This window comes from Argentina anserina, chromosome 6, assembly GCF_933775445.1.
Source record: "Argentina anserina chromosome 6, drPotAnse1.1, whole genome shotgun sequence".
NCBI lineage: Eukaryota > Viridiplantae > Streptophyta > Magnoliopsida > Rosales > Rosaceae > Argentina > Argentina anserina.
Window position 1 is genome coordinate 5,440,103 of NC_065877.1, and position 12,655 is coordinate 5,452,757.

Consider the following 12,655-nt stretch of genomic DNA (forward strand, 5'->3'; position numbering starts at 1 on the left):
TGATGGTGGTTGGGTAGGGAGATATGGTGGTGGTTTGTGTGGTGAAGACGAAGGAAATGGTGATGACTTTTGGGTCTGATCTGAAGTTCACTGGCTGGGTCAGCAGCGGTGCTTGATGATGGGTCGGTAGAAGTGGCGTGTGGTGGTCGTTATCGTGGCAGCATGGAGGGGTTTCTGATCTGTCATATCATATTCGGATCTGGATCGATTTCCCTCAATCTAATCTGCTCAATAGATGGTGTGGTCGATTGAACCTTTCATTGTACATTCATGAGGACGGTTGTAATGCGCCTGTGGTTTGGCGGTTTCGGATCGGCGGCCCCGGATCGGCGGCCCCGGTGGCAGTTGGAAGGCTGTGGCAGCGGTGAAGTTGGGTCGGGGTCTATTGGCAGCTTGTTTCCTCCTTGGTTCTTCGGGTGTGACCGTGACTTGGGCTTGGGCTTTGTTATTGGGCCGGGCCTGGGTCAAGGAAAAAAAGCTCATACATGGCAATTATATTTTTATTTTTATGTTATGATTTTTTTAGTTTTTAATCTTTTATTGTTTTCAACAAGAATATGTGGACTATGTCCTAATATATGCACTATGTGCGTCATGTATTCTCTAATGAGGCAACAAGTTCCTTGCTTTATTAAATGGTCGTCGTCTCTTAGTGACATGATGAAACTTAATGCCGCTAGTAAGTTCCAGTAATATAGTGGGAAAGTTGATAGACATAGTATCTTATCGCTCTGTATGAGCATTATCTTTCCAGTAAATCGCCAAAATTGTAAAGCAAATAGAGACAAAGTTATCAATGCTTCACTCTTTGCTAGTTTGTGCGTGTTAGAATGCATATGTTGTATTGTGTCTCCTAATATTATTTCAGGATGTTTCTACGATATGGGGTTCAGGTTCTATGTCCCTCCATTGTATTATACAGTTTCATTAATGACAACGGTGTGAGGGTTACTTTCTAGTTCTTCCTTAAAAAATAAGAAGAAGAAGGAATGAATGAATGAAGGATACACTTCCCTCATCATCATCTGTGACACTGTGTAAATGGTTCCTACTAAAACTTACGGAAGCTCAAGTCATTCAGTCTAAGATGTTAACGATTGATCTTAAAAATTAACATCGTTCTCTCGCTCATATATACGTACTATATTGTTAGATGGTAATGTGATATGGGGCTCTAATGTAAAGCAAAAGGACTACGTACACCAAATGTATTTGTGTTCAAGGCCAATATTAAACTTGCAACTTGAATTCAGTCATTCAAAATCAACCAACTTTTAACGTTAAAATCCCAAGCTGTTAATAGTGTGTATCATCAGCTGGTGCCATGTAGATCTATAAATATCTCAGTCATTCTAAATTTCTTTATTTTTGAGGAACTACAAAAATTCATCATCTCTGATCGAGTGATCCTAATCTATTTTAAACCTCTAAATGTCTTGCGCGCAATTCAAATATAGAAAGCTATAACAATTAGTTAACTATTATGTGTACAGTACGTATGTTAACTTCTGCAAGAAAAAACTTGAACCGTACGTTCATCATATTCGTTGAAAAATTTGTTAACCTTACTAGTTCCAACAAGATACAAAGAAGCTAGCTTAATTGTTTTTCGATCTTGCTCTGGAAATTGTCCAAATGGAAATTGTCATCCTGCATGTCATTGGAAAATGTAAGCGTAAAGGAGCTCATTCCAAACGTCTGGCACTCCAGGGAGGCACCAATGTATACAATCTGCAAAACTGCTAGGGTTTGTTAATTGCTCTTCTGTTAGATTATCCCACTGCTTCCTATATATTGATGGATGACCATCTTTTCTATATTCTGTGAGCTGCGTGATATTGAGCATCTGCACATCCAAACCTCTTGTTTTCAGCTCCCCAAGTACATTCTCGACTATACGCATCATTCTTGGTTGCGAACTACTTCCTGTGTAGCCCTCCTCCTTAATCGGCTCAGTTTCTCCGTAGCAATTCCCGCTAGCAGTCTCACCCCATTCTTCAGCACTGTGTTAAGAGTTGTGGTTTTAGCGTTAGATAGATATATGTGATCATGATCAGTTTATAAAATTACAATTACATTCACTATAGCTTTGATTCTAGCTAGCTAACAAAGTAAGATCTGCATCCTCTCCGACACGTGTTTAAATTTCATTGTGAGCCATTGGATTTGAGAACCTAAAGACTCTTCTTCTTTGTTCTGTTATGTTGTTCTTTTTCTTTTCTTCTATACTCGTTCTCTCTCCTCTATTTGTGTCCAGGTCTTCCACTTCAACTACTCAGCTCTCTCTCTCTCCAGATCTGAGACTTCCATGGTCTCCACCCACCTCAGCCAAGCTCTAATTAACATGTAAGCTACTACTCCCCTCTTGCTCTCTTTGGTAAAAGGGGATTTTAGTAAAGATTGAAGTATGAATCAGATTCTAGAATGATTGATACAAGAGAAGAGGGAAGGAAATAAACCGAAGACCAATTATAGAAGAGAGAGAGATTGTCGAAGAAAAAACAGGAGAGGGAGAGAGGGAAGGAAAGAGAAGAAAAAAAGCAAGAGAAAAGAAAGAAGAAATCAAAGTGAGTGGGTTAGGGAATCATAGGCCATTGGATTCATTAAGTTCACTTGTCTTCATCTCCATCTGCCTCAGTAGGTCAGGAGAAAGGTAAGGTAAAATGAGATCAGGAGAGGATCCAGATCCAGATCCAACAAAGTATCCACTCTGCTCACGATAGGCAAACGTATGTAACGTATCAAACTGATTAATTCAATGTATGAGAACAGATAGTACGTACATTTGGTGAGTAGGTGACATGCTAACAAAGAACAACTTGGTCTTGTTTGGATTAACATGGACCTCCAACCAATCCGACCAAGTCTTTAGAGCCATCTCATACACTCTGGGCATCTCAACCCCTTTGTAAATCCCATCAGAACTTTCAAAAGATCCCCACCTGTAATTATACATTGCAAAACAACAACTATTGTAAGTTCTAGAAGCAAAGTGGATCGAATGGGCTGTTGTTCTCAAACATCTACGGCTCTACCTAATGCAAAGTGTACTTACAAGACACTCATCATGGATCTCTTCCACCAAAGAAAGGAATTGAAAACAAGAAAGTCTGCACCAGTCCAATGCCTGGCATGTTTTTCAATTGCCTGAATCCTAACAATCCGTTCCGGCAAGCGGTGATCCACTGGGTGATCTGAGTTTGATTCCACTAGCAATGGAGCCCAGTAGAACTCAATTGTGGCATTATATTCCTTTATCACCAAAAGTAACTAGTAAGGAATTCAATTGCTGTTGATGTGATCACGATAAATTATCGGCTCATGACCTATATGCTTATTATCGTACATAATTGTGATTGATGTTACGTTTTAACTAACAACGTCAAATATTCTATGACCAGTCTATTTTAAAGCTGGAAAGTAGGCTATCTTAGGCAGATAAAATATCAAATGATGTGATATATTTCTGATAAGGTCAAAATCGTGTTTCAAATTGTTATAGTGATGCCGATTGATAATCTTGCAATATGCCATTTATCCTGGAAATATTTTTTTTAATTTCAAAACATATACAAAACAATTTCTTCCTTCAAATTTCAAAATTAGTATGGCATGCATTAATTTTTTTTATATCCTGGACAAACTAAAGTTAAAATAGATGTATTCAGATTGATATTTGACCAAAAAGAAGATTGATATTCTAACGGTACACAAATCAATAGACACTATTGCAAGTGTAGCATTATGCTCCGGCTTGGATGTTAATTTTCTGGTGAGTTAGAATTATGTATGCAACGTACGTTTAAGGAATACCCATTAATTAAGACCACTAGGTAGAATAGGACTATAGGAGAAACGAAATTTACGTACAGTTGCTTTGAAGATGATCAAAGAGCCCTTTGTGTGCATGGACTTGAGCTCTGGGGGAACAACTGACTCGATCAGACAAACCATGGAAACCCATTGATTTCGATTCAAGGAATCCCCAACATACACAAGCCTCTTGTTCCTAAGCCTCTCCAGCAATGCTGTGGCGTTGAACCTAAGCATATATGTTTTAACACGAAAACAAACAATCCACAAAGCTCAAAAACTGCCATTTAAAAAAAACACCCTCATTATCCTGCTCCCAAAAACAAATCAAAATAATATTTAAATAAATGGTTAACTGCATGCCTTTCAGTCCAATTGTATTTTGCTCATAATTCAGTTTCATCATTGCATTCTCGATTTGGCATCTGAGGTCAGCTCTGAGGAGAATGGAGTGAGGCAAGCCCCCAAAAAATAAAAGTAACTTTCTAACTATAGAAGCTTGATCAAATCCAAATATAACTAATTTAATTGGCAAAAAAAATCTAAAGTTTGTCTCAAGACCAAGTTACTCGCTAATAATCTTAAGTCGAACCCAAATTTTGTCGAAGGACGATACAGAGATCAAACACTGTTAGAATAAAAAGGAAAATGTGGAAATAATATATAAAGAAATGGATTAGGATTGGTTTAATGGTATTACCAATACAAAAAAAAATGCGACACGAAATCGTCAAACTGAAAACACAATGACAGAAACTTGAAACATGAGCAAACCCGAGAGAAGGCACTGAAAATCATTTAACCAAACAAAAACAAAATGAGGGAGAGCTAGGGACAGGAAGAGACCTAGGGAGGTCACACTGATGGGGTTGCCATCTCCAGTTCTGGAAGCTTAAGTCTTTTCTCCCAAACTTCTCACAAGCCAATTGGTCAGACATATAAGTACACTGTAACCCCTTGTATAAAGGATACGACTGGTTATCAAAAACCCACTTCCCTGAAAACAAATCACAGCTATCGCCGGAAGTATTCACTTTAGTGGAACTACAATCCTCTAAGAATTGTACACCATATTCTTGGGTAAGATAAACTGTGCCAACAAGAAGAGTTGCCACAAGAACTGCAATGAGGGAATGCAAGCTACTTCTGATTGATCCCCAAGGTTTGGGATTAGGAACCATCTGATGCTGATACTTAGGCATTTGAAGATTCATTTTGGATAGTTGGCACTTGTATATTTGGCAGTTTTATGCTCTATGTTTTAGTTTCTTATATGCCTTTAAATTGACAATCTGAAGAGGTGGGTGAGAGACATTTTTCATGATGTGTTTCCAGAATTAGGTGTATTGAGTTTGCAGTTCTTGGTTGTTTGCTGAAAGCAACGGATTGAACGTTGTCCTGAATTTTTTTCTAGTTTTGAATTGTATTTGCAGCAAGGTGTCTGGACTAAGCAAATTTAAACCTTAATTTTTACAATAAGTGTTGGTGAGATGTTAACTTTACATGTCCATTACTCAATTTAACAATCATATATATATATATATATATATATATATATATATTTCTTATCCAGAGTGAACTTTCATTCTGAAATTACAGAGTGAAGTTCTAATTTTGACACATTTTTCAGTCAATTTTTTTCACCATAAGTAATTCAATATTTATGTATGTTATTCAAGATCATATCTACAAAATTTCATCCAATTCGGACATTGCTAAGGTATTGAAATTAGATTAAATCAATGAACGAATTAAAGCTGTTCAACGTGAACCGTTCATGTAAATCTCGATTTTGAAAGCTCAAACCATTGTTAAATTGGATGAGATTTTGTAGAGATGATCTTGAATATCATACCTAAATATTGAATTACTTATGGTGAAAAACTTTGACCGAAAAGTATGTCAAAATTAGAATTTCACTCTGTAATTTCATAACCTTCACTCTGGATAAAGACTGTATATATATATATATATATATATATATATATAAACATATGTTGAGGTTAGCATTTAATAAGTTTTTAACATACATTCAGATACAATGTTAATGGCTTTTCGATCGTGTGGGAGATAATGTGATCAAGTTTACTTCATGCAACGTGTTAGTTAGTGAATTGAAAAAAAAAACATGAAAGTTAATTATTTATCATTGTCCATTACACGCTTTACATTCTTTCATTTTGTCTTAAAGTGTTTTTTTGTTAAGAAAATCATTTTAAGATAATATCATGGTATAAAAGCAATCACACAATTCGTAAGTGAAAAGTCGTGATTTCGACTCACACTAGACTCGTTGTTATATTTGATAAAAAAAATCTCATCCCCTCCCACAATTTAGTAATTTTTTTTTTTGCTTGGCTTGGCTTTATTGTAAGTAAAGATATCGCATGTGAAAGTCTAGTATGAAATGCACGTACATTTGCTAATTTTAACTACTTGAATACTAAAAGAATTCCTTAATTATATCATATAAAATCTATGGGAATATTGGACGTTGTATAAAGGATTTGGTGAGTTCCGTTATGATATTATGATGACAGAAGAATGATATGTGCAATGCAATTGAGATCTTAAGTTTAAATCAACTACCTTGTTTTTAGTGGCGGAACCAGGTTTTGAACCTTAGGGGGTCCAAATTGATTACTTAGGTACGGTTTAAGTACTACTAATTATAAATCGTTTTATTTATTTGTTCTTTACTTCTTGTTGCCGTGGTGTGTGGTGGGGGGGGGGGGTCTAGTGATTAATTAACACCAAATTCATATAGTATGAGCCATGTATATTGTGATTACTCGAAAGACAATCAAATGCTAGGAGAGGTCAGGACCCTGTAATGTTTGTATGTAGTTCCGCCCATGCTTGTTATTGACACTTTTAGCAAGTTGATATAATGTTTATAACAAAATATATTACTGTAACCTATAACAAAATGTTAATTGCAATGTCAATTTTCTGTAGTGTGTGATCAACCACTAATTAGTCTCTAGCTACAAATCATCTCAAATTAATGGCATTATTCTTAACAATTATATGATAGGGATGTGGACGAAGTTTGTTTTGGCAAATCTCAAGCTACCAGGGTCAAAAAACATGTCGATCAAGCAGCCAAAATATATAGACAAGTGATTGTCGATTTAGGTAATTTGATGGGTTGGTTGGCATCTCCACATCCAAATTAATTCGTCGTCGTAAATGAAACTCGACAAATACGTTAGGCCTCATGCGTTGTCCTTCACTCATATGAGTCATATCCATCATACGACCATCACTTGCACAGTTGCACTATTATACGTCCCGTCGGAATCGAGTAGAACTAACATGGGGGAAGTAGAAATGGACTTGTCTTGTTTTGCTTACGAAAATGATCTTGTGACACAAATTTGGTATGAATTTAGACAATCAATAGGGTTTATACTTCTTTTTTGGTCGTAAATAAGGTTTATACTTAAACTAAATTGAGTAACCGAATTGATCAATATCATGCATGAACCACATATATATACATTGATTTGAAATGAATATAATACCAAAGCACATCTGATACTAGAGAGAAGATCGAAGAACTTTAACAACCCGATCACCGGAGTTGAAACCAAGAAAGCAGAGGTGTATAAAACCTTTATCAAAATAAACCTAAATCAATGATAATGGAGTTTCAAACTATATACGTAATTTATCAACTTTATCAGTCTCCATGCAACTATAAGAATCTAATCCTGTATTTCTGTTCAATAGTTAGAACTTAGAACTTGGAAGAAACAAACTAGCTAGCTAGGTAGGGCAAATGAGCAATGCATATATACACAAGGCTAGGCCCCCAACCTCCATTTCATAAAAAGTCTGACATATACGCATGGGGATTGATTGTAGCACGGTAGCGCCGATCAATCTTATCAACGTCGCGGCAATTGCCCAGTTTAGCCAAGCTAGCTCTCATCCCGTCAGCAATAGCTAGTATAAAGGTGTATCGGTCAAATCTATGTAAACCGAACCCTTTAAAGAGACACATGCATTGTTGCAGTCAGCAAAGTTGAAGAGAGAAAGGGATGGAGAGAACAAGGAATGGGTCATGCGTGAAGAAGATGATGGCGTAAAGACATAATGAATATAAAGTTTAGGAGACAAGACTAGCACAACTACACAAGGAGCAGTGATATCATATTATCAATGGAATAACGTAAGCAAAGCTTAATAGGGCTTCTTCTTCTTCTCCTCTTCGATCTTCTTCCTTCTTCCTCAACTTGCTTCGCAACTTGCAACAAACTAATCACTACTTCTAACCATTCTGGTCCGTCCCCAATTCGAAAATCTCCATCGGCATCTAGAAGAGACCAGACAAAAACAACGAGCAAGTTGGTGTTTTCTTATCCAGAAGAGAACAAAAACGAGCAAGTTGCAGCAGCTTGATCATTTTCTTTCTTTCTTTTCCTAATGTCACAGCTAGCCAGCTACTTGATGAAATGGATGTAAAAACTTTGTCAAGTTGCCATTAGCTGTACTCTGCTGTCCAATATTGATTCCTCTCACGTTTTCACCATTTTTAATTTCAATTAGCTCTTCAAGCTTGAAACTTGAATTTTAGAGTGTTGAAATTCTCATATTGAAAGCTTGATCAGATTAGGTTATTATTGTATTTCGATACCGAAAACGTTGAGACAATGAAGACTCGACGGCGACCAAATCTTGCCCTTCGTGGGCTAATCTCGCCCTTAGTGGGCCTTAGCTCGAAGCTTGTCTCCATTTGTACTTCGGATAAGTTAGGATTTGTCATGAATTTAGGAGTTTTGGCAAGTAATTTTTGCTACACTTCACTACATGTTCTGTCTCTGATTCGCTTATTTACTGATTTAAGTATCTTTTTATATTTCGAGTGAGTTTAGGCGTTTTTTATTTCGAGTCTGTTTTTTTCTTTCCGTTATGAGTATAGATTCCAGTCCGGAATCTTTTTTGTCAAGTTCCAAACTAAATCTCATGTTTCATGTTATATGAAAGAGTTTTTTTCACCAACAGTCCCTCAACTCTGGTGTACCTACCAATGTGATACCTCAACTCTTAATCGTACCAATGTGATACCCAGACTCTAGTATTGCTATCATTGAAGTACTTCCGTCAGTTTTTTTCAATTTCTCTGTCATCTTGGTGACGTGGCAAGTACGTGAGGCCCACAAAGAGGGTTAAAAGGAAAAATTAACCCCATATGAGAGAAGCAATATTTTTCCCGCCCTTTACCTTGAGAAAGACACCCAACAATTCCAATTTTGGCGCCAATTTTCCCTCCATACTCCTTAATTTGTGTCTCTTATCTAAACTAAAGAACTACCGCCAACCAGTCGACCACAGTCTGATAAAACCTAGATCAATCTCATTTTCTATTTTTACCCTAGCACTTGTTAAACTAACAGAATAAATATAGAAATTTATATGGAACATCTCATTTCCACAATCTCATAAGAATATAGAAACACATAACTTAACGAAATTCAAATACATGTGTTAAGTACCATTAGTTGCCACCTTTTATGTTGATCTGCCATGATTTTTGCTTGTAAGAACTAATGGTACTTAAACATGTAGTTGAATTTCGTTAAGTTATGTGTTTCTATATTCTTATGAGATTGTGGAAATGAGATGTTCCATATAAAATTCTATATTTATTCTGTTAGTTTAACAAGTGCTAGGGTAAAAATAGAAAATGAGATTGATCTAGGTTTTATCAGATTGTGGTCGACTGGTTGGCGGTAGTTCTTTAGTTTAGATAAGAGACACAAATTAAGGAGTAGGGAGGGAAAATTGGCGCCAAAATTGGAATTATTTGGTGTCTTTCTCAAGGTAAAGGGCGGGAAAAACATTGCTCCTCTCAGATGGGGTTAATTTTGTCTTTTAACCCTCTTTGTGGGCCTCACGTACTTGCCACGTCACCAAGATGACGGAGAAGTTGAAAAAAACTGACGGAAGTACTTCAATGATAGCAATACTAGAGTCTGGGTATCACATTGGTACGATTAAGAGTTGAGGTATCACATTGGTAGGTGCACCAGAGTTGAGGGACTGTTGGTGAAAAAAACTCTATATGAAATGTTTATTTGATAAAAAAAAAAAAAACGAAGAAGAGCGATGGATTTATAGTCGTTTTCATTCTCTGTTTTTGTTCCTTTGTTAGTTTGATCGATTTCTCCCTATGACGCGACTCGGGAATTAATAATTTAGGAACTATCAAACTATTGTACAACCAGATAAATCTCTTTCTTGCCGCTGGATTCACTTTTGCTACATCAACAATTGGATTTACTTGATTGGGCACTGATCAGTAAGCAAAATGTTTAATTAACGTACTATGCAGTTACTATGTGCTGCTTTGATTAATTAAGGCGTCCACTAGCTAAACTAGCTAGCTGTTTTGCCGATAGTGATCCATATGATATGAATTAATAAGCTGTATATTTCATCACTCCCCTTTTTCAAGTAATTTGATATAGCACAAACAGACAATTAGATATTAGCTAAGCTAGTGTGGATGTGTGGTTATACAGTGTACACTATATATACCACCATTAACTCTTAATTAAATTATCTATTTAATAAATTAAATATATCACCAGATGCTTTCCGGCATTTACAGTGAAATCCGTCTATCCAGAAGTTCACTAATTGATTGTCCAAAAATTTCAAATCACCTAATTGGGACCGCAACACATAATTTACACCGCAACACATAAATTAAATTACCTAATTACTCTTTCCACATATCCTAATTAGCTAGCTGGTCATTAAGACAGTATCAGTAAGAGCCTAAACCCTATGAACGGACCATGACAGTGATGACACTGATAACAGCGTTTTATAAAAGTTGCAAAAATAGACATACGATCAAAGATGATCCATTATTCAAATTTAGCTTATATATACTTCAATATCACCAGTTGCATATGATCGATCGTGTGTATTATTTGAGGTCCAAAATTAAGAAGCTTTATTACCTATGATGTGCGCGTATTAAGCAGGATTGTTATCAAACAAACTACATTATCTACTCGATCAGATGCCTTAATCAACTTGCTCAAATGGGAACTAATTACTTTATTTTATCATGAAATACCAAAATTTTCGATCACTCTTATATATATATATATATATGCTATAATGAGTAGTAAAAGGTCTGAACCTGACCCTGCAAACAGGCATGGTCTTGATGATCGACAGCTTCGATAGTACTGCTTCACGTCTAGCTGCCATCACTATTTAAAGCAATTAACACCAGAATCTAACAGCACAATTTCATAAGATTATCGACAAAGAAGATGGAATATATAATAAGAGTATAAGACACTACTACTATATTACATAACAAGACTCGCTGTGAGCCTGTGACTGTTTCATCGGATACAAAACGACGCCGTACCCTCCAACGGCAAACACAGACCGGACGACTCGATCAGACAAACTCTCAGACAGTGATGCATGTTCGAAGGAACCTAATTAACAGACGATTATGTAGCCCAGAACATCACCACAAGCCCATAACTCTTGCTACCTAATTAAGATGTTCTTAATAAAATCACCATAATACTTCGATCATCATAATAATTAAAGATAATCAAACATTATTACTTGGGGCACGCCAAAGACGACTTGTTGTTATGTCTCGCTAGATTCTCGGCGATCTGAGCCAGCGACTGCAGGTTGCACCGGACGATGGTGTCCACGAAGTTACACGTGTCGTCTTTAGTATTTCCCGGCGGCACGTCCACCACGTAAGACTCCACGACCACCGTGCCGCTGCCCGAGGGCGACGGGTGAAGCGTCGTCACCGACTTGTAGTTCGACAGCCTGTGGTCCCCGCCCACCATGCTGAAGCTGATGACGTGGCTCTCGTCGTCCAGCACGTCAAGCCTCTCCGTGCTGCTGTTAGCCGGAAGCCCCGAGATGACCTGGACCTCACGGAGGGTGCCGACGTCGCCATCCCCGACGATAACGTGGCAGCTTTTGACGAAGTGCTTGTAGGCCTGGGGGTTGTCGAAGCGCCGGACCACAGACCAGACAGTGGAGACGGGAGCAGCGATCTCCTGCGTCACGGCGGAGCAGCACTTGTTGGGGCCAACGCCGTGAGTGTGGTAACGCGCCACGGCTTCTGGGATCGGGGCAGCGCGCTGCTTCTTGATCATCATGTTCTTCTGGTTGTTCTGGTGCGGTGAGGAGGTGTTGTTGTTGGGGGCCGTGTTGACGCGGTGGAGCAAGACAGAAGACTTGGGAGGGTTGTGAGGCATTAGAGGAAGATCTCTCTCTGAGATACTAGTTTCTTGAAGCTAAGCAAAGGTTGAGGGAGAGATTGGGGTGATGATGTTATGATGAAGTAGAGAGAAGAAGATGGGGTGGTTGCATATTTCAAAGGGAGGAAATGTGAACACTAAATTTGAGGAGAGTTCATGTGGGATGATAAAATACAATGCAAGTTGGTCCTTTGATCAGCGAAAAAGGAGGAAAAAACAACCAGCAAGTTGGTGGTGATGAAAGTTATCATAATAGCCCTGCCCTAGTTTTTAATATTTGGGTTGCTTTTTAACAAGTTGACCCTTTTATAAGAAAAGCATTTTCATTTCAATCAAATTTCTTTTTTATTTCTCAACTTGGGAAATTTTGAGAAACTTAAGGGATTTGGTCATTTGGAACCAAGATGAAGTCCTAATTTGATCCCGAATTGCATTGAAAAAGTCTGTGTTTTCATATTTAATTAGCAGCAATTTTTAAAAAATTTATTTTGTAGTTTTTATAATTTGTCTAAAAATTATATTTTAATTCGTAAACTTATAAAATAAACTGATTCATCAAACATTTTAATTAAATT

The 12,655-nt window shown here is 37.3% G+C and overlaps 2 protein-coding genes across 4 annotated transcripts; both read right to left on the minus strand.

Moving 5' to 3' along the window:
• Window positions 1–1,441: 1,441 nt before the first annotated feature.
• Window positions 1,442–5,135, minus strand: LOC126796724 (protein trichome birefringence-like 34). The gene is made up of 6 exons (XM_050523468.1): window positions 5,091–5,135; window positions 4,660–5,042; window positions 3,871–4,042; window positions 3,056–3,252; window positions 2,784–2,942; window positions 1,442–2,003 (listed from the first exon to the last, which is right to left on the minus strand). Exons 1-6 carry the CDS (start codon window positions 5,133–5,135, stop codon window positions 1,658–1,660), a joined length of 1,302 nt encoding a protein of 433 aa, XP_050379425.1. The 3' UTR covers window positions 1,442–1,657.
• Window positions 5,136–11,020: 5,885 nt separating this feature from the next.
• Window positions 11,021–12,238, minus strand: LOC126797813 (abscisic acid receptor PYL4). Of its 3 annotated transcripts, none has more exons than XM_050524540.1 (2): window positions 11,422–12,238; window positions 11,021–11,048 (listed from the first exon to the last, which is right to left on the minus strand). In XM_050524540.1, the coding sequence occupies exons 1-2, from the start codon at window positions 12,075–12,077 to the stop codon at window positions 11,036–11,038; spliced, it is 669 nt and encodes a 222-aa protein (XP_050380497.1). In that variant the 5' UTR covers window positions 12,078–12,238; the 3' UTR covers window positions 11,021–11,035. The 3 variants fall into 3 exon arrangements, with proteins under 3 accessions (XP_050380497.1, XP_050380499.1, XP_050380498.1); XM_050524542.1 differs by having other exon boundaries at window positions 11,021–11,039; window positions 11,422–12,237; XM_050524541.1 differs by lacking the exon at window positions 11,021–11,048 and adding an exon at window positions 11,076–11,344 and having other exon boundaries at window positions 11,422–12,237.
• Between the last annotated feature and the right edge of the window lie 417 nt (window positions 12,239–12,655).